This window comes from Misgurnus anguillicaudatus, chromosome 22 (assembly GCF_027580225.2).
Source record: "Misgurnus anguillicaudatus chromosome 22, ASM2758022v2, whole genome shotgun sequence".
Lineage (NCBI taxonomy): Eukaryota > Metazoa > Chordata > Actinopteri > Cypriniformes > Cobitidae > Misgurnus > Misgurnus anguillicaudatus.
The window spans coordinates 42840289-42861579 of NC_073358.2; the positions used below are offsets into that span (position 1 = coordinate 42840289).

The 21291-nt window shown below is 36.5% G+C and overlaps 1 protein-coding gene across 2 annotated transcripts in view; it reads right to left on the minus strand.

Annotated features, from left to right (window-relative positions):
• The window catches only part of atp8b5a (ATPase phospholipid transporting 8B5a), a 51593-nt gene that overhangs the window by 13691 nt on the left and 16611 nt on the right, over positions 1 to 21291 (minus strand). For both annotated transcript variants that reach the window (XM_055198636.2, XM_073861016.1), the window contains 14 exons: positions 17787 to 17869; positions 15083 to 15141; positions 14874 to 14987; positions 14359 to 14457; positions 11119 to 11180; positions 9093 to 9165; positions 8936 to 9006; positions 7688 to 7770; positions 4808 to 4966; positions 1602 to 1690; positions 1321 to 1508; positions 1019 to 1227; positions 885 to 931; positions 641 to 806 (listed from right to left, as the gene is read on the minus strand). In XM_055198636.2, coding sequence (XP_055054611.2) covers positions 641 to 806; positions 885 to 931; positions 1019 to 1227; positions 1321 to 1508; positions 1602 to 1690; positions 4808 to 4966; positions 7688 to 7770; positions 8936 to 9006; positions 9093 to 9165; positions 11119 to 11180; positions 14359 to 14457; positions 14874 to 14987; positions 15083 to 15141; positions 17787 to 17829 — 1462 coding nt within the window. In that variant the 5' untranslated portion in view covers positions 17830 to 17869. The remainder of the gene's footprint in view (positions 1 to 640; positions 807 to 884; positions 932 to 1018; positions 1228 to 1320; positions 1509 to 1601; positions 1691 to 4807; positions 4967 to 7687; positions 7771 to 8935; positions 9007 to 9092; positions 9166 to 11118; positions 11181 to 14358; positions 14458 to 14873; positions 14988 to 15082; positions 15142 to 17786; positions 17870 to 21291) is intronic.

Sequence of the window (21291 nt, forward strand, 5' to 3'; positions counted from 1 at the left end):
AAGATCATTTTCATTTAATTAAAGCAACACTAAAGAGTTTTTGCTCTTTGCTCCCCCTACAGGTTAGAAGGGTAATTGTCCATTACTACTGTCGTAAATACTGGAGCATAGCTGGCTCTGATTGGATCGTAGGTCTGCCGTAAAGCAAGTTTTTGTTGTTTTCACTCAAACTACAGGACTGCGACCCGATGGTTGAAAACTTCTTTAGTGCGGTTTTGGCCAAAAGAGGGCTGCAAAGCGAATGTGAAAGTGCCGTTCACCCTGTTTCGAGTGGATGAACGACTGAAACTTTTTTGGAAACGTTATTTTAAGGTGGTGTCGCTTTAAACTAGATAAAACAAGGATCTTCTAATAATTTCTATAAAATTTGGGGTGATTTTCTAGATTGTGTGAGAAAGTCTTTTACACCTGTGTATACTACTTGTCCTTGTAACCATACACATGTGATATCAATTTATATATGCTTTTGGATGTCCAAGCTGTTTATGGTCTTTTATTTCTTTAACTGCTTTTTTACTGTTATTGCTTTTTGGTTTACAATTGCTGTTCTTAAACTGTATCTATCTACAGTATAAAGCATGCTTTATATAAACCGTATATAAATCATAAGCCGTATGTGTGTGCACACAAATTCACTCACCTTCCTGTTTCTCCTCAGCCATGGCAGTGTGACAGAGAGCCAGCAATCTGAAGAAAGCATGAACCTCTTCAAACTCCAACTTCACAGCTTCCACCAGACTGTGATCATAAAAGAGGAACTTTGGGTCCGCCAGCCGGTTGAAGGAGAAATCCACCGGCGTCATTTCCTGTTCCAAAATTTAAACTCATAATCACAGCAGACTCTTAAAAAACTTTTAGTTCCTTTCTGAGACTTTATTTCTCACCTCTGTGATCTCCAGTCGCTGTCCACTGTACTGATCAATAACATCTCCTGTAGAGCAGAGGAATCGCATTTTAGAGCTTGATCTTTATTTGATCACCCCTGGGATGTTTTACATGTCTAAGGATTGGTTCTGACCGTAACATTTCCCATTGATGGAGCACTTGTTGAAAGTCATGATGTTCTGAGTGAGAGTGCCGGTCTTGTCCGAGAAAATGTATTTGATCTGACCGAGCTCTTCGTTGAGGGTCGTGGTTCGGGCTTCGGCCGGCGTGTTCGATCGAGCATGATACATGTTTCTGTCCCAGTTAATGTAGTAACTGTTGCCTAATCGAATCACTTCCATACTGGAATGCAACATGAACCCAAAATTACATATAGGTATGATTAGTCATTTTCTACGTACAACACAAACAAGACAATTTACATACATATCATACCTGACATAAAGTGAGATGGGCACCACAGTGTTGAGAATTATAATGTAAGACCAGAATGTAAGGAAGGCAGATAATGCTGTGTTCTGTTCCCTCTGAAGAAAGACTTTAAACTTTGATCCCTCTTGGTATTCCCACATCCCATTTCCCACAGCCAGAATAATGCACATCAGAGCCAGAAGCCCGAAAATCTACAAAACAAAGACAACAAAGTCATATTAAAAATCTTATTTTATGAGAAGACATTTTATTTACAGATTAAGAGATTTAGATTTGAAACTTACAAAGAGAACCAGCACATTCATGAGTCGGTCAATACTGGTTCTTTTAAAGGTGCTTTTTCCACAATTTTGCATTAACTTGGTTTCAGGTCCTGAAGAAATCACACATGCAATAACATACAACAACAGCCATTGAGCATGCTGGGTAAAACACAATGAACAGAATATATGAAGAGTGACATGTTTTCATGTAAATGAGCATTTTTTCCTCAGGCTCTTATTTTTAGTTTCAGTAAGTTTTCTTTAATGGCAATAAAAGGGTTATTAATCAGTAATTGAAATGCCTTATTTTCACAAAACTCACAAATTTTAATGTATTTCGCTGCAAAACCCTCTAAGTGCATCTTTGGACCATACATAGTAAACAGTTGCAAAATCACTAAGAATGCCAATAGAAACACTTCAAATGATAAAAGTCAGAATTCAAAAGTAAAAAATAAAAAACTGAACCAAACATTAGGGGGCGCTGTGAGTTTAGCAGCTTTTGCATTTGAGCTCTTTATGTAAATAAATTTGACTTGACTTGAGAGAGTTATACATTTGGTATGCGCTTCCAAAGACAATAACCAAACCATCACCGCTTATACAATACAAAGTGTTTTTTAAAGGGACACTCCACATTTTTTGAAAATATGCTCATTTTCCAGCTCCCCTAGAATTAAACATTTGATTTTTACCGTTTAGGAATCCATTCAGCTGATCTCCGGGTCTGGCGGTACCACTTTTAGCATAGCTTAGCATAATCCATTGAAACTGATTAGACCATTAGCATTGCCCTTAAAAATAGGCAAAGCATTTCGATATTTTTTTCATTTAAAACTTGACTTTTATGTAGTTACATCAAGTACCAAGAATGATGAAAACGTAAAAGCTGTGAACTAGGAACTAGGGATGTCCTGATTTTCATTCTTTTTCATTTCCGATCCCAGAATTCCGTATATCAGCCGATACCGATATCTGCCCGATACTATTGTAATTAAATGTGTATAGTGCTTTCTGCTACAATACTATCATTTTAAATGTTAAAATCAATAATTTAAAATGATTTACAAGTTACAGGAAACATTAGTAAATATTAATCATGACAGTGTTTAGGAGAACATATAATAGGTACGTTTGATCAATTAAGTATGCTAAATATTTTTTCTTAATTGCGTAAAAGTGTCATAGTAAAATCTTTAGTGTGCAGATGGTTATTTTGGGAATTATGCGCTTGACCGGACTTTTTATGCACATTCTGGGTGCAGAATTGATGCGCATAAGTCATATACTGGGCTTTCTAGGCGTTTATGGGCTTTCTGGGTGCAAAATTGATGCGCTTGAAGCATCCTCTCATGGAATTCTCGCACCGCAATGGAAAGTTAATAACCATTAAAACACATAGAGAATATGCATCGTGTGCTTGCCACAAAGTGAATTGCATCCATCCAACGGCTTACTGAGACTTTATAAAATCAGATCTTTAAAATAGCCTACAGTTATCTTGTGTTTGCGTGTGTGAATGACACATTTCATCCATCCGCTTCACCAGTGGATTATTAACTCAGTTTGTGAGTAAGTTGTTGTTTACTACGGAAGCCGAGAGAGGACATGCACTATTATTATTTTTGCTTGCTTGTTTTCTCGTGATCATGACTTAATTTCTCGTGATCTCGAGATAACAAAAGTTGTTTTCTCGTGATCACGACTTAATTTCTCGTTATGTCGAGATAACGAAAGTTGTTTTCTCGTGATCACGACTTAATTTTCTCATGATCTCGAGAAAACGATCCCGTTATCCTGCCATGATAATCCAAATGTCATAATGTAATTTCCTGTTCATAATATTTATTCTATTTTGAAGTGGACTGCTAATGTATATGAGTTGGGGTCTTCGCCGTTACCACACTAATGTGTAGATAGACTTAATATATAAATAAAGTTGGACGTTCATGTTCGTGAATTTAGGGACCATCTCTAAAGTAATACTGTACACGTTTCTATCGTCAATAGTATTTAACAGTTTATTTAAATAAATATCAACAAAAAAAGTGTGCATTAGCTGACAACGACATAAACACGTTGGTTTTGTGACTGTTTGTTGACTTTCAGTCATTCCATTTAAATGCTGTTAAAAGTAGAAACGTGTATTGAGTAACTTAAAGACGGTCCCTAAATTCACCACTGTAAAATTGTAAATATTGACAAATCTATTTCAGCTTGAGCGATCTCTAATCCAAGTAAAATCTCATTTGTTCATCCATGCTAATTTAGCAAAATATGCTTTTGCTGTTTACAAACAAAACAACACGTTCTATCGAGTACACGCAAGCTTTAATCACATCTCAAGAATACAACTTTTGTTATGTCGAGATCACGAGAAAACAACTTTTGTTATCTCGAGATCACGAGAAATTAAGTCGTGATCACGAGAAAACAAACAAGCAAAAATAATAATAGTGCATGGCCTCTCTCGGCTTCCGTAGTTTACAGTGTTTCTGGGATCTTAAATATCTTTAAATGTGTAGCTTGTCAGTAAAAACCACTGCTAACGCAAATTTCGGAATTGGATCGGTCATGTTGTCGGTCCTCGATCCGATGTCCGATCCAGCCAAAAAGCCCAGATCAGACCCAATACCGATCCAGCATATTGGATCGGGATATCCCTACTAGGAAGTATACTCTCATTCTGGCTTAATAATCAAGGACTTTGCTGCCGTACCATGACTGCAACAGGAGCAATGATATTACGCAGCAGCCGAAAATAGTCCCCTGCTATTGAAAGTTACTAAGGGGACTATTTTCAGGCAGTGGGTAATATCACTACGCCTGCTGCACACATGGTATGGCAGCAAAGTCCTTGATTATTACTCCAGAATGAGAGTATAGTTCCTAGCCATATTGGCCTAGAAAATCACAACTTTTAATTTTACGTCGTTCTCAGTACACAATGTAACTACAGAAGAGTCAAGTTTGGTTATTTTTAAAACGTGATGCTAATGGTCTAATCAGATTTAATTAATTGTGCTAAGCTATGCAAAAAGTGGTACAGCCAGACCCGATTGTCTGAATGGATTCCAAAACGGTAAAACTCAATTGTTTAACTCTAGGAGAGCCGGAAAATAAGCCTATTTTCAAAAAAGTGGAGTGTCCCTTTAAATAAAGTTCACAGGAACCCCTAAACCTGCAATGGCATGTTCACCCCTCCATCCAGATAAATTTCTTATCACCTGCAAAGAGCACAAGGCCAAAACACCAGTCTGTGTTTCGGATGGTGCAGCCCCTCAACAGGACCCGGTCATTGTCTAATGAGTGTTTCTGTGTGGCACATGTCAGTGTGCCCGTGAAGCGATCCAGGCGGTTGTTAGGAGGTTCACAACACACCTCTCCTAAAGCAAGACACATGACAGATTCAAATATTATTGCTCAGATTCAACCGAGTACTCACAGATATACAATGGATAAAATTCATTAGGAGAAAATGTATTACTATAGAGCTATATCATGAATAATAATTCAGGTTTTAATGTTGTGTTTGTATAGATATCTGTGACTTTTGACTGCACACTTTGATGTCTTGTGAAGTCTATGGACAGTCTGACAGCTAACTAAGCAACTCACTTTGCTTAATCAAACCCATTGCTATCTAGGAGTAATAAGTGAGATATCTATAAGTTCTCATTTGTGATTTTTTTCTTCTATAAGCAGAAAAATTAAGAAATAAACCAAAATGTGTGCTCATATAAGCCACATGAGCAAAATGTATATGTGACCATGCTTGTGAAAGCCCAGCTAAAGTCATTTTAAGTGATTTAGTGTTCATAAATTCATCCTATATAATGTAAAGAACTTTTATGAAAATATACCCTTGATATCTTTAAAGGATAATTCCGGTATTTAACACTTTGAGTCTCATTTCTGGTTTGTTTTGGATGAACTACAGTGATGGACACAGAAATTTTGACAATGGGTTGTGTCTTGAGTTTTTGACTCGTTTAGAAGCGTCTCTTGACTGCTTCAGAATGGAAGTCAATGGTCATGCACAAACATGTCATTAAAACAACACTTAACGTTCATTTTCGGAACTGTGCTGCTCACCGAGTGGTTCGTGGTGTTCGTTGATGATTAAGGGCAAGTTGTGTAGCGAAATACAGTTTCTGTCGTGTTTTATTTGGCATTTTGTAAAATTCCATTGACTTCCCTTGGAAGACGCATTGCTCGCTGATATATCACTCCGCCGCCGGGAAACAGAAAAGGGTCTGTTTACTTTCAGAAGAAATTTTTCCCATATTTGTAGGGCTGACATTCGATTCGTGGGTTGACATTCGATTTTCAGTTTTGAGATTCGAATATATATATATATATATATATATATATATATATATATATATATATATATATATATATATATATATATATATATATATATATATATATATATATATATATATATATATATATATATATATATATATATATAAATATTTTACAGCGTTAATGCAGAGCTTTTGCCAAGCAGGAAGTGCGCTTCACGCTCCCGCTCTATAGGTGGCGCAGAGAGACCAACATCCAGAGCCAACAGCACTAGTGGAAGAGATCACCTCAAACGGAAAGCACGCTTCCTGCTTTGGCATTCACGCTAATAGTGTTGTAAATAACGTTCAGTTTCTTGCAAAAACTGATTGATTTGCTTCATAAGACGTCAATATGTCACACGGAGTTATGGGGGATTACTGTTGTATTGGATATATATGCTTTAGCTCTTAAAGTGTGCGGATCTGTTGACTTGCATGACGGAGCACTGGGGTTTCTGCAAAATATCTTCTTTATTGTTTTGCTGATGAAAAAACATATTGGATGGTGTAAGTGTTTTAAATAAACTTGATTTTGAAAGTATGCTACCGTTTTATTACAGTTTGTTGGACTACGTTCATTCATGCTTCAGACTCAAATATAGAGCGGAAGTATATACGCGGTTGTGAGATATCTGAAAAAATAGTTCCACTATAGCAAACAACACGGATTGAAATCATACATTGCGCCAATATATTTGTTTTTAATCATCAACGAACACCACGAACCACTCGGTGAGTGGTACAGTTTTGGGGATGAACGTTGGGTGTTGTTTTGGTGACGTGTTTGTGCATGCCCATTGGCTTCCGTTCTGAGGCGGTCAAGACACGACCCATTGTCAAAATTTCTGTGTCCATCACTGTAGTTCATCCAAAACAAACCAGAAATGAGACTCAAAGTGTTAAATACCGGAATTATCCTTTAATATTGACTGAGCAAGGCCATGTCAAAGATTGAAATCAAACTTTATATGTAAGTAATTAAAAACACTTTGGATTGACTGATGTTCAAACCGCTATTCTCCTAACAAATGTGCATCACTTTTCTCTAAGGGATTATTTCGATCGTTAGAAATGTGCGTTGGTACTTCCTTTTCTTAAATATCCATAAAATCAGTCATTGCGTGTGCCGTTAAGGGACCTGTTATAGTCCCTTAGGTTTTTAAGGTAAAATGAGTACTAAGGACTTTCTAGCAACGCATAGCAGTACTTAAGGTAATACTTTAGCATTTAAAGGTAAATATTATTGACAGCATTATGGTTCCCTAAGTAAACACTTTTTTTTCTTGCAACCCATTTTTTATTAAAGGTACCCTTAACCTTAAATATAAGGGATTTCTTAGCTTAAAGGCGGAGTCCACGATGTTTGAAAAACGCTTTGGAAAATTAGACGGGCCGACTACCAAAACACACTTATAGCCAATCAAATCAAATCAAATGCCGGGTTGCGTATGTGTGGGGCGGGTCTATCAACAGAAGGTCCAGATTCTATTGGGGTAGGGGCGTGTTTGTTTAGGTGATTTCAAATATCAACATTGGCTTTCAAACATCATGGACTCCGCCTTTAAGGACTTTTATGCAACCGGGCACTGAATTTTTAAAGGCAGGGTCACATATAAATGCACACATAAATATGTCAAGTTTATAGGTAGATAAGGAATGTGTGCAAATCTGTGTGGATTTAAGTACCACAGTGTAACAGTATAACGCAACATATGGAGCAAGGAATTCTCTTGATCTCGAGCCTTTTTTTCTTACCACTGAATGCAGCCAAAGCCTCCAGATTATCGCCCATGTCTCCTGTTACAGTGAGAGACTGCTTCACCTTCAGGTTAGTTTCTCTATGTGGGAAAGAAACAGAGTTCAAATTGAATCATGCAGATAGCTAAAACAGTTTAAATATTATTATTGCCTCCTTAAAAGGATAGTTTTAAAAATTCTATTAGCGTTTACTCACCCTATAACCTTTATGAATTTCTTTATTATGCTGACTACAAACTAAGATATTTTAAAATATTTGTAGATTTTGGGCACCACTGACTTCCATAGTAAGAAAAAAAATACTATGGAAGTGAATGGTGCCCCAGATCTGCTTGGTTCTCAACATTTTTTTAAAAATATATCTGTATTTGTGTTCAGCCAAACAAACAAAAATTATACAGGTTTGGAAAAACTTAAGGGTGAGTAAATGATGACAGAATTTTCATTGTTTGGTGAACTATAGGCTACCTTTAAGATAAATCACTTCATTGTTTCCTCAAGTTTTGGATAAAAGTGTAGGCTACATGCTTAAAACGCTATGTTTGCATGACAATGATGTATTGATTAACGGAAAAGTTTATCCTTTGCACTTTTGAAAAATTTTACGTGCACGTGACAATGCAGTAAAAAGAGTAACTAAACTTATTAATAAATAATACACTGTATTACGTGTGCCAGGCCGGTAGATGGCGATGTTACCTTATAAAGAAGCACTTCACGCCTGTATAAAACATGCATTTGTCTACAGAGCGGGAACTACAAACAATCAAGATGGCAAAAGCATCAAGCAACTTTGTTTAGATGGACGACAAGGGCCCTGGACTATAAAGAAACACAATGTAGTAAACTTTGTTGGAGAAACGTTACTAAACTCAGTATATTGAGCAGTACACACACAGTCCTTTGGCTATACTCGCACATGCATATAGACTAAATTAACCCATGCACATGACATGATTTAACCGTTATTACAGAGAAAACAAGGCGTCATTAATATCAAAAACTTCTACTTTAAAATCCGTCTTTAAAAGTACACCTAAATGCAGTTATTGTGTAAATGATCTGCCAAACTGCATAAAAACTTTACCGGCTGTGGTTGAAATCGCCCCTAAATGTAAAGCAGGTATGTGAGGTCAAGCAACTACTAGTACCAGTACCTGCATGTCAGACAATATAGCCTTACAACAACAACAACAACAACACTCTTATTCGCTTACTCATTTGCTTAAAAACTCACTCACTCACCCATCAAGCTCTGCAGTCTCAATGTAGACCAAGTTTAAAGGTTCACTGGTGGATAACAGGAGCAGATCAGCCTATAAGTGAAGGAAACAGATACATGATGCTACGTAACAGCATTTTTATCTATCTTTTAGTTAGTTTATAACTTTAAGTGCCTTACTGTAACAAACTGGTTGTTTTCTAACTTGATAATGTCACCCACTTGAACATTCATCCATTTTTCGCTTATCAGCCTTTCAGGGAAGGAGAAAGAGAAGTTTACGGCATGTTTTTAAAAGTGGGTGTGCATCATATGTTTCCAATTAATCTAATGTGCTGTATATAATAAATGTACATTCCAATACACTTCAATCATTTACATCAAGTGATGTGTGGGGGACATAACCTGATAAAAACTGACGGTAAAGAAACAATATCCAGAAATCTGAACTTCTGGAAAAACTAGTCATAAATGCCTACATGTTTTAGTTGTGAGTTGGTTGTTACAACTATGACACATTGACATAGGTCAGAAAAACAGGAAAACCTTTCTGTGTCGGCAGCTGTGTCCTGTTAAAAAGACATGTTTGTTTTTTATCGCTAGTGAAAAATCTAAACAATTTAGACCAAACCAAAAACAGTTTAAAGGAATAGTCTACTCATTTTCAACATCAAAACATGTCACCACCTTAACTCAGAACTGTTGATACATCCCTCTATCATCTGTGTGCATGCACGTAAGCGCTGGAGCGCGCTGCGACGCTTCGATAGCATTTAGCTTAGCCCCATTCATTCAATTGTACCATTTAGAGATAAAGTTAGAAGTGACCAAACACATCAACGTTTTTCCTATTTAAGACGAGTAGTTATACGAGCAAGTTTGGTGGTACAAAATAAAACATAGCGCTTTTCTAAGTGGATTTAAAAGAGGAACTATATTTTGAGGCGTAGTGGCACTTTTGGGAGTGCTTCGACTCGGTGCAGTAACACCCTCCCTCTCCCATTATGAGAGTGAGAAGGGGAGCGGACTTTTCAGGCGAGTCGGGGTGCTCCCAAGGGTGCTATTGCGCCATGGAGTGTGGTTCCTCTTTTGGATCCGCTTGGAGGGGCGCTGCGTTTTGTTTTGTACCACCGGGCTTGCTCGTATAACTACTCGTCTTAAATAGGAAAAACGTTGATGTGTTTGGTCACTTCTAACTTTATCTCTAAATGGTACCATTGAATGAATGGGGCTAAGCTAAATGCTATCGAAGCGTCGCAGCGCGCTCCAGCACTTACGTGCACGCACACAGATGATAGAGGGATGTATCAACAATTCTTAGTTAAGGTAATAACATATTTTAATATTGAAAATGAGTAGACTATTCCTTTAAGTGAAAAGAAAAGGTGCATAGGTCTTAAAGGGATAGTTCACCCAAAAATGATATTTTTTCATCCTCAAGTTGTTACAAACCTGCATTAATGTCTCTGTTCTGCTGAACACATAGGAAGATATTTTGTGCAAAGTATGTAACCAAATCGTTTTTGGGCACCAAATACTTCCATTGTAGTATTGTTTCCTACTATGGAAATCAATAGTGCTTCTGGTTCCTGCTTTATTACTGTACAAATATCTTCCTTTGTGTCAGAAAAAAGAAAGTTATACAGGTTTGTAGCAACATGAGGGTAAGTAAATTATGACAGAAATTATGTTTCTGGGTGAACTATCCAGGTTGTACCTCAGACAACAGTCCTGAATAGCATCTCTTAGTTAACATAACCAATTAGCTTAATGGTAAGTGCATTGGCTATTTATTGGTAGCAGCACTTGTTTTTTTCTTTTTGCTTGAAAACAAACAAGTGCATAAACTGAACCAAGGTTGACTGTGGTAGTTAAGCAATACTAACGACACGTTATTGACACATAAGAGATTTGGAGATTTCTGTCTCAAGTACTTAAAAGCTGTACTTGTATGACCAAAACACTACCAAGATGGCCACAGAGTGAACCAACTTTAAACAGACCCCTTGTGTAATAATAAGAAACCAAAACCAAAGATCTGCTTATATTATCAACCAATGTAAAACATTTATTCATCCTTAGTAAACCACTTAACCATTGACAACATTCAATACATTTCTTGTCGTGACAATGTGAATAATTGTATAAAAAGTAGATTACTAGTAAGACTGGGATCAAGTGAAAAACAAATATTGCAGTCACTTACTTTCCATTGAGAAGTATGTTTACTTTACGGTTATTCACCTGCCTGTCACTTCTGTGACGATTCTGCAATAAAGAGTAAATAAAGACAAAATTGGATGTATTTAGAATGAAAGACTACCAAAGATATTGAATATAACAAAATTGAGCACTCCTATTACTATGAATACAGGACAATGCAACAATCAATATGGGCGCTTTGGCAACGAAAGTCCCGCCTTCCAGTTAAAAGAACCAATCATCCATCAATAAAGACAATTCTCTAGAGAAGAGGCTCTATATAGATGGTTTTGTCGGATGCATGTGTGTTTTCGGGGTTAAGTGTCTAGGCGGACTTAACTTTTTGTCTCTGTCTGTTTAAATGGTCCGGGGCTAGTGGCTAAACTGAATTTTGGAACAAATACCTCATCAAAAAAATAAAAACTATTTTGGTTTTCCAAAGACGAGAGGAGACGGTGATCACGGAGCACAGCCAGCAGCCGATTTGTTATAGTACACATTTTACACAGTAACGTTAGCTCAGTGTAGTTTTTGATACGCTTTAGCAATGATTTGAACTAAAGTAATCTACTTGTTTTTATTTTGCTTTTTATCAGAAATAAACTACTCTAAAAGTCTTAAAGTTGTTGATTTTTTAGCGGAAGTTTACTGGAAGTTGAGTTTGTTCCACAAAAGCCATTTCTTTAGCTGTGTCCCAATTCAAGGGCTGCGACCTTATAAGCTTGGGACCTTAAAGATGAGCACTCTGTCTTTCAAGGTGGCAGCCTCAGAAGTTCGCGAAGAGAACTGAAATGAGACGGTCTAACCTTCGGACGACCCATAATTGGCGTCACCTGCTGCACGCGCCAGTCAGCAGGACATAGCGGAAATGTTTCTGACTTATAAATAAATATGAAATCAGAAAAATATTAATTTAGTTTAGAAAATATGACACGTTGATGTAGATTAAACTATTCAACAGTATATTAAATTAATCAACCTTAGAAATATATGCATCATAAAAATAATAATATTAACACAAAACATAACTTATAATACTAAAACAGTAACAAACTTTTTTTGATAAATACACACTTTTATTTAATGAAGGTTTTAATTGTTTATTTTAGAATATCCAGCCGTTATATGCGGCCGTTGCAGGCGCGCAATGAATCTTGGGATATCCTCGGCTGTTAAGGATCCAGTCGTTCTATCCTTAACATCGCGGAGAAATGAGGACGCATTTTGAGGCTTCATTCTAAGCATCCTTTGAATTGGGATGTCCTTACCAGCTTCAAGTCGCGCTGCTGTGACGCAATCGGTCTTAAAATATGTCCTTAGAAGGTCGCAGCCTTTGAATTGGGACACAGCCTTTATATTGTTACTCCTGAAAATGTCTAGGGTCACATGAGGTGCTTGGCAACTTTGTGCGTGTGCAGTAACTAAAACACCTCAAAAAATTTGAGCTTAAGATCCAAAAGTTATGGTACAGTCGATGTCAGATTTCATTGTTGGTCAATAATATGTTGTTTAATTATGATTAAGTAGATAGGACTTTAGTCTTGCATGACTGAAATAACTGCACGGAGGCGTTGCAAACATGGCTGCCTAGTGGCGCATCTTCCCTAAAGAGACTTTGATAATACTTGACTATATGCCTTATTCTTCGTTCGCAGTATAGTAAATACTACCAGTGTTTACTGTACTGTAAACTAACTACCTACAATTTGAATTAGTAGTATGTAAAGCAAAGTGCATTATGCAACAACTAAGATTTCAAACAGTAATATGCTAAATAAATTGGCACATTTTGGCAATTAGGAAATTTGCATACTACAGGAGGAAGTGTGCATACTATATCAGCGGTTCTCAACCTTTCTAACTTCAAAGTCCCCCTACTGCCCACAGCAATATTTGAAGCCCCCCCACTCACAATTTCACAATTAAGATAAGCAATATCTTTTTTCTTAGTTGTTTTAGCTTATTTTAAAGGGGACATATCATGCAAATCTGGCTTTTTCCATGTTTAAGTGCTATAATTGGGTCCCCAGTGCTTCTATCAACCTAGAAAATGTATAAAAGAATAACCCAGTAACTTAGTTTTGGTAAACCATTCTCTGCGAGCATATAAAAAAATAGGTAATTGAAATCTGGCTCCCCTTGTGATGTCAGAAGGGGATAATAATACCACCCCTTAATCTGCACTATCACGGCACTGCCATTTAGTGCAGGGATCAGCTCATTTGCATGTTAAACACCCAAAAACTGCACATTTTTGCTCACACCTACAAAGTGGCAATTTTAACATGCTGTAATAAATTATCTATATGGTATTGTGAGCTAAATCTTCACATAGGCACTCTGGGGGGCACCAAAGATTTATTTGACATCTTTAATATGTATTGTGAAATGTCCTCTTTAATGCTTGTTTTTAATAATTTAGGTCATCTTGTGGCCCCCTTGGAAGTTTGCGAGGTCCCCTAGTTGAGAACCACTGTACTAAATACTTCACACAATGGTACATTTGGTGCATTTTTATGCATTTGGCCAGGCTCTTATTTATCTAAAGTGACTTACAAGGTATACTTTTCATCAGTAGGTGTGTTCTCTGGGGATCAAACCCATGACCTTTGCACTGATAATGTAATGCTTGCTATTGAGCTACAAGAAGAGTAATATTATGCTTTTTCTAACATAGGCAATGTAATAGCCTCTATCCAGTGCCAAAATCTGCTGTTTTCAGAAACATGCGCTTTATGGAGAGAAAAAGGAGACAGAGAGGAGTGGTGGAGCGCAGGGGTGTGTTACGATTCCCCTCCACTCCCCTCAGCAGGAACATAGGGACTATTGTGCTCCTGCTGAGAGTGAGGTTGCACCCCTGTATCATATTTTCCAGTTCAGCACAGAACAAACTAAAGACCCTAACCTTTAACTTTACCAGTTGGAGGAAAATGTGTTTGACTTTTAAAGAGACACTCGTGTGCCAAACTAAAGGGCATTTAAATTGCACATGCTTAGCCTTTTGGGTAAAACAGATTTAAGGACAAGATGAGTCCCTCTCGGTCACATCAGGACAGCAACAAGCAAAAAAAAAACTCAATTAAAACAGATACAGACTTCTCTAATATAAACATTAAACGTCCCCCTTTGGGATAATGAGATCCTGCTGTTTTCAGTTAGTATGGGACCAAAGGCAAAACATGTAGACAGAATGAATAGAGACCTTCAGCGTGTTGTGTACAATCACATGAGTGTGTGTACTTACGATATCATCAATGGCATCTTTGGCTGCAGTGACTGTCAACACTAACACCAGAGGCACAACGGTGGTGAACCACGGCAGAGAGGAAATAGCAGGAATAATCTACAACACACACGGGTTATATAACTCAAACATGTATGACACAAAATAAAGAGCGCATGTTTTAACATTGTAAATGTTGGGTATCTTTGTAACTCATGTTATTAAGTTACTGTAGTCATGAGACACTAATCATTGTGTAAGGATTGAGAAACACATGTAAGGCCGTTGGATGATACAGGAAGTCAGGGTTATGTTTTGGTCACGTTCTCGGTACAAATGCAAGACTCCAAAAATATAAAATGAGGAAATCACCTTCCCGAGGAATTTCACTTCCTCTGGCACAGACAGTCCCCAGCAAGCAAAAACCGACTAACTATAGACCCAATATAGTCTGGGTATAGCATCTCAAGGCATAAACTGCTGGTTAAACACTTCTCAGATATTAAACCTGTTAACTAAACTCTGGTTTTACGCACCTGCAGGATGAACAGAAATAGAAAGTAAGCGTTGGCGATCCTCTGAAACTGCTCAAACAAGTTGAGAGGCAGAAAGGTGAAGACGTTGTATTTGGAAGTTTTGATAGAGTTCGTCTAGGAATAAAGAGAGATGGATCATAAGCAATGGTTATTGAACACTGTTGTAATGTAATGTCACGGTTGAGAGATACTCTTTGGATGATACTCACAGCATACTTAAAAGACAAGTTATATTCTCTGTCGTTCGCTCTGATTTTCCTCTCCACTTCTAGAAACAAATATAAAGTGGAGCTTGTTAAAACACCCAACATGTGAGCCAAAACAACAGCTTTTAAGATACGTTTTACATATTAACAATTGAGTTTAAGTTGCAACTTTTAGGGCTCTATCTTACACCCGGCGCAATGCAGCGCAATGCGCGACGCAAGTGTCTTTCGCTAGTTTCCACCCTAATTTTCACGTTTAGCGCCGCGTTGTTTAAATAGCAAATGCATTTGCGCCCCCTTTTGCGCCCATGGGCGTTCTGGTCTGAAAACGAGGTGGGATCAGGCGCATTGTTGGCGCGTTGCTATTTTGAGGCAACTAAAATAGACTACGCCATTGACCAACAAAAACCTGGTCTAAAGTCTAAAGTCAATGGCGCAATGTGTTTTATGTTATTTAAAGAGCGCATTAGTAATATGCGCCTATAAACGGGAGGACAACGCAGGTTTGCTTATCACATAGTACATGAATGTGCTGCAGCACAAAAATGCTTTTAAATATGAAAGATTAAAGGATTGAATGTAAAAGATTATTATTGAGTTTCTTGGACATAAATGAGGACTAATTATGAGACGTTAGAAGGCGTAAAGAGCTGCTTCACCTGCAGCCTGGTAAGTAAATAAATGCTTTGCTTTAAACAAATGCATCTGTTTTTAAATGGTTTTTTAAATGCTACCTCACGGATTTATTATATGATGACTCTGTACTTGCGGATATGGTGAGATGAGAAACATTTTTAAGTAATGCTTATAAAAACTCTTTGCTAAAAACAACGCTGTCCAAAGTGCTGAAACACGCAGAGAGCCGTTTGTAAAATCTTTTCTCCTGTTTGTTACAAATAAAGTATTTTTACAGTACAAACCTTTTCTTACATACTTGTAAATTATTTTGTGATGATATTGGATATCCATACATTTAAAGCAATTACAAGCCTGCTTTTTTACTTCCATGACTAAAAGAAAACGGGTTTTAAAGGTTTTAATAAAAAAAATAACAATTTCAATACAAGTGAAAAACAACACAATTATTTAACATTAATCTTAAACTGGGGATCTTCTTCCTCCGCTTAGTTTTTCAGTTTACAAAGTTTGTCATCTAAATAGGGATTAGACATAGCGCCAGCGCAACTTGCTGTTAAAGGGAATGAGAGCTGTGACTCTCATTGGTTTACTGCACGTTACGCCCAAAATACTCCCATTACAATAGGAACAACCCTTACAGACCATGCGCTCGGCACACAAACCATTTTTCCCATTGTTAAATTAGCAAAAGTGGCATCGGACACGCCCGTTTAGACGTTGCGCTGTGCGCTTTAGACAATGCGCTTAGATCGTTAAAATAGGGCCCTTAATGTTGAGATATATTGTTACAGTTCCCTTTTGAGGGAACTCGCGTTGCGTCACTGCGGTGACACTTTGGAGACGCCTCCAGGGGTAAGTGCGTCTGAATGTGTGTATCAAATTCAACTAATGGTGAGGCTTAACAACAAAGACAGGGTGATGCGGGAGCCAGGAAGTATATCGCTATCTGAAATATTGCCAAAGACAGCGTTACAGGGACGCAGGAAGTATGGCAAGCGAGACGCAGCACCTCATTCCCTTCTTAGGGAACAACAGTTACATACATAACCAGAGACGTTTTCAGGTGTCAAACACAACTATGCAAAAAAGCATTTTGGTATAAATCAACATTGGCATACAGAAGATATAAGCATTTAAAGTGAACAGTTTAGCACGTGGGCTTAAAAAGTCTAGAATTTTTATCTTTTTCTACACTACTCGGAATAATATGGATTTTTTTCCAGAAAACTTCTTGCATAAAATAGATTCAAGCACTTTCAAAGACCTGTATCTATGTATGTATATTTCAAAAACTTCCCTACGGTAGTCGCCACAGGACAAACATGTCATCTTCTGAGACAACGTAGTGACAAAAAAAACAATCTCTATTGAACAGTTTGTCTATTTAGGGCTACTGTAGAAACATGGGGGCGCAAACGGCGACTTCCATATAAGGGGACAAGCAGCATACGTAGATAAAAACAGCTCATTCTAAGGTAATAAAAACAATACAGTTTATTGTGTAAGGTCTTTATACATCACTAAAAATATAGTTATATGTATTATATTGCATTTCAGTCAATAGATCCTCATAAAATTTATACAATGCACTTTTAAGAGGAAATGGTTAGGTCATGGTTAGGGTAAGTTTCGGTGAAATCAAGACTAAGCTTTAAAATGTAAGCTAAAAATTACATTAAACAAAGACAGCACACTTTTAGAAAAAAATGCAATGCACAAAAGCTGTCACTGAGGCAGTACCCTTTAAAAAGGTCCTAATATTTACCATTTACATATATTTGATTTTCTGTGCTTTTCACTGCTGCTATTAATGTAAAGCTGCTTTGATACAATTACCAAATTGTGAAAAGCGCTATATAAATAAAATTGAATTGAATTGATACAAATATAAACCTTTGAGGTACTAATATGCAAATGTGTGCTTTTTGCAAGAGCACTGCTACAGCGACAGCGTACATACCTTTTCTCTGAGAGTGCAAAAATGCTTGGGTGACATCTGTGTTTGCGGTTTGACAAGTTTTAGTGGTGTGAAACATTGGCCCAACACATAGCTGTGCAGTGAATTTACCTTTTTCTTTCCTCCGGGTACAGTCTAAGCCAAAGAAGGACATGGCTTCCTTATTTCCCTCTTAAAGATTGCTCATCATTTCTCTGAAAAGAAAAAATAGAGAACTCACAAATCACTTTATACATCATGATTACCCATATCTCAAGATGACCCAAGAATGAACCAATTAAATAACTGAAAAATTAAGCAATATGCAGCAATGATATATGAATAATGCACCACACCTTTTATGCAAACAATAACATGACACAATACACACTTAGACAGATACACAAAAACTCAGGGTTCAGGAAACCGCACTTATGAACGCCCATTGGACCGAATTCCAGTATGACATCATCACAGAAGTTAATTATAGTAACCATATGTTTGTGTTTAAGAATGTGTGTTTTAAAGGACATGATGCAATAGGAGCATGCGTGAGACAAATGCTAGCGGCACCGCTGGAAAAACGTTTTCCACTGCAGCCTCAGCTCGGCTGATGTGTTCACATAACTGGAAAAACAAAGTCATTAAAAAAAATGAGTGTAAATACTTAAGCGGTTACAAATCGGTTTACATTTCCTACTTAAGTTTAATTGGAAAATTTCAAGGAATATTTCACTCGGAAAGAAAACTTTATGATAATGGCACTGCACTACACTGTCTGGTCCCTACATGTAGCCGTAACTGATGTGCTACCCTTTTAAAAAGTACACCTTTTCACCTAAAGAGTTCATTTGATTGCCTTGGAGGTATCAAAGAGTGCATATTAGTACCTTAAAGGTAAATATTGGTACCAAATGTATACATTTTAACATCTAAATGGTACATATTATGAGCTTTTTAGAGGCAGTGACCATTTTCTGACCATTTTTCTGACAGTGTATCAATGGCTCAGGTTTGAAAAAAGGCTAAATTAAAAGAAAATAAAAAGAGGTCACCGGATAAGACAGAGGTTGCGGTTGGGAAAAACAATCGCAGGACTATATACACATGTACCACAGAAACACATATGGAGGGGGGTCTGGGGGTATAATTCTTAAAAACTAACCACAGACATTTATACAGAAACCGCATATGCAAATGTATTGAAGTGCATTCTTGTAAACAAGAATGTTAAAAGAGGAAGTTTTTACATCTTTACCATATCATGGCCAACCTGTAACCTCAGAGTAATACAAAAAACATTTTACAAACATTAAACATACATAAGAACGCACAATGCTTGAAGAGATAAAATGACAAGGATGACAGAAATGTCTCATCACCCTTTTTAAATACACAAAAATGTTCACTTTACATAGTACACTGTTTTACTGTATGTGCTTTGCTTTCTAATAGCCAGTCCATTTTTAATTTTACACTGTTGGTTAACACTTTACTTGAAGGGGTGTTGATAAGACTGACATGACATCTTCATAATGATGACATGACACGTGTCATGAACATGAAGAAGATTTTATGCACATTTGTGACAACTGTCATTAAGTGTCATTTGTTCAATTATGTCATTTTTAATGCAAATATGACATAGTTTGAGATGTCTTTGTTATGACAACTTGACATAAACCAATACAACTTCATCAACATCATAAACATGATATAGCAGAATAATTATCAAACTTAAGAAACTACCTAGCTTTATGGGTTAACATTACATTAAACTGTCCTTTAAATGCCATTAAGTGTTAATACTATGTAAAATAATTTAAAATACCTTAACAAAATGCAACAGACACGTCAAAAGATTATACTTAACTTTGTATGTGCACAATACATAAAAAACTGACAACTAACAGAACTTGTTCTTCCTCACACAGAGGGTTCAAAAATTTTCTGACATAGAAGAAAAAACTAACAAAACATTTACTTAAATAATTTAATGTGATTAGCTGTTTTCCAGTGATATGGACCCAATGGTGCATGGCTTAACCCATTGTTGTACTGTTTTTATTTTAATTTTAGGTGATTTGGTCTCCAAATGCAATAAAATATAATTTTATCAATTTTATTTATTATTATTATTGAATGAACTATTTTATTTGTTAAACACATCGAGAAAACTTAAAAAACATTATGAACTGAAGAATATTCATGACGCTGTTATAAAACTATATGACTGAGTATTAACACTTAATGACATTTTAATGACAAATTATATTTGCACCACTGTAGTTGAGGTCAAGAAAAATATTCATGACGGTGTTATAAAACTATATGACTGAGTAATAATACTTAATGATATTTTAATGACAAATTATCTTTGCACCACTGTAGTTGAGGTCAAGAAAAATATTCATGACGCTGTTATAAGACTATTTGACAGAGTATTAACACTTAATGATATTTTAATGACAAATTATATTTGTACCAATGTAGTTGAGGTCAAGAAAAATATTCATGACGCTGTTATAAAACTATTTAAGAGAGTATTAACACTTAATTACATTTAAATGACAAATTATATTTGTATCACTGTAGTTGAGGTCAAGAAAAATATTCATGATGCTGTTATAAAACTATTTGACAGAGTATTAACACTTAATGACATTTTAATGACAAATTATATTTGTACCACTGTAGTTGAGGTCAAGAAAAATATTCATGACGCTGTTATAAAACTATTTGACAGAGTATTAACACTTAATGACATTTTAATGACACATTATATTTGTACCACTGTAGTTGAGGTCAAGAAAAATATTCATGACGCTGCTATAAAACTAATTGACAGAGTATTAAAGGCGGAGTGCACAATGTTTGAAAAACGCTTTGGAAAAGGAGACGGGCCGACTACCAAAACAAACTTATAGCCAATCAGCAGTAAGGAGCGTGTCTACTAACCGACATCCTTGCCGGGTTGCGTATGTGTGGGGCGAGTCTTTTAAAAGAAGATTCTATTGGGGTAGGGGCGTGTTTGTTTAGGTGATTTCAAATATCAACATTGGCTTTCAAACATTGTGCACTCCGCCTTTAACACTTAATGACATTATAATGACAAATTCAATTTGTATCACTGGTAAAAAGTGGTCAGTTATGTTGTCATGACAAGTTAAGATGCATTGGTTAACAAAGACATCTCAAACAATGTCGTCTTTGCATTAAAAATGACATAATTAAACAAATGACACCTAATGGCAGTTGTCATAAATGTGCATAAAATCTCTTTCATGTTCATGGCACGTGTCATGTCATGATTATGAAGGTGTCATGTCAGTCTTATGAACACCCCTTCAAGTAAAGTGTTACTCTATGTTGTGTTGCTTTTTTGTCCTTTTACTGTATAATCATCCAACTGTCGACAGCTGAACACTTGTAGTACAGATTTTGTGTTGATTCTGATAAACAATAAAATTTGAATGTTGTTTTTTTACATTGCATCAGGATAATGAAACTGTATACAATTCTAGACGTTTGAGTAAATATGTGACCCTGTCTGTGAAATCCAGACTTAAGTTTCATAATCTAATTATGAGATTTGAAGCATCTACATTTCACATTGCAGAGCTCAACGCAAATTTTT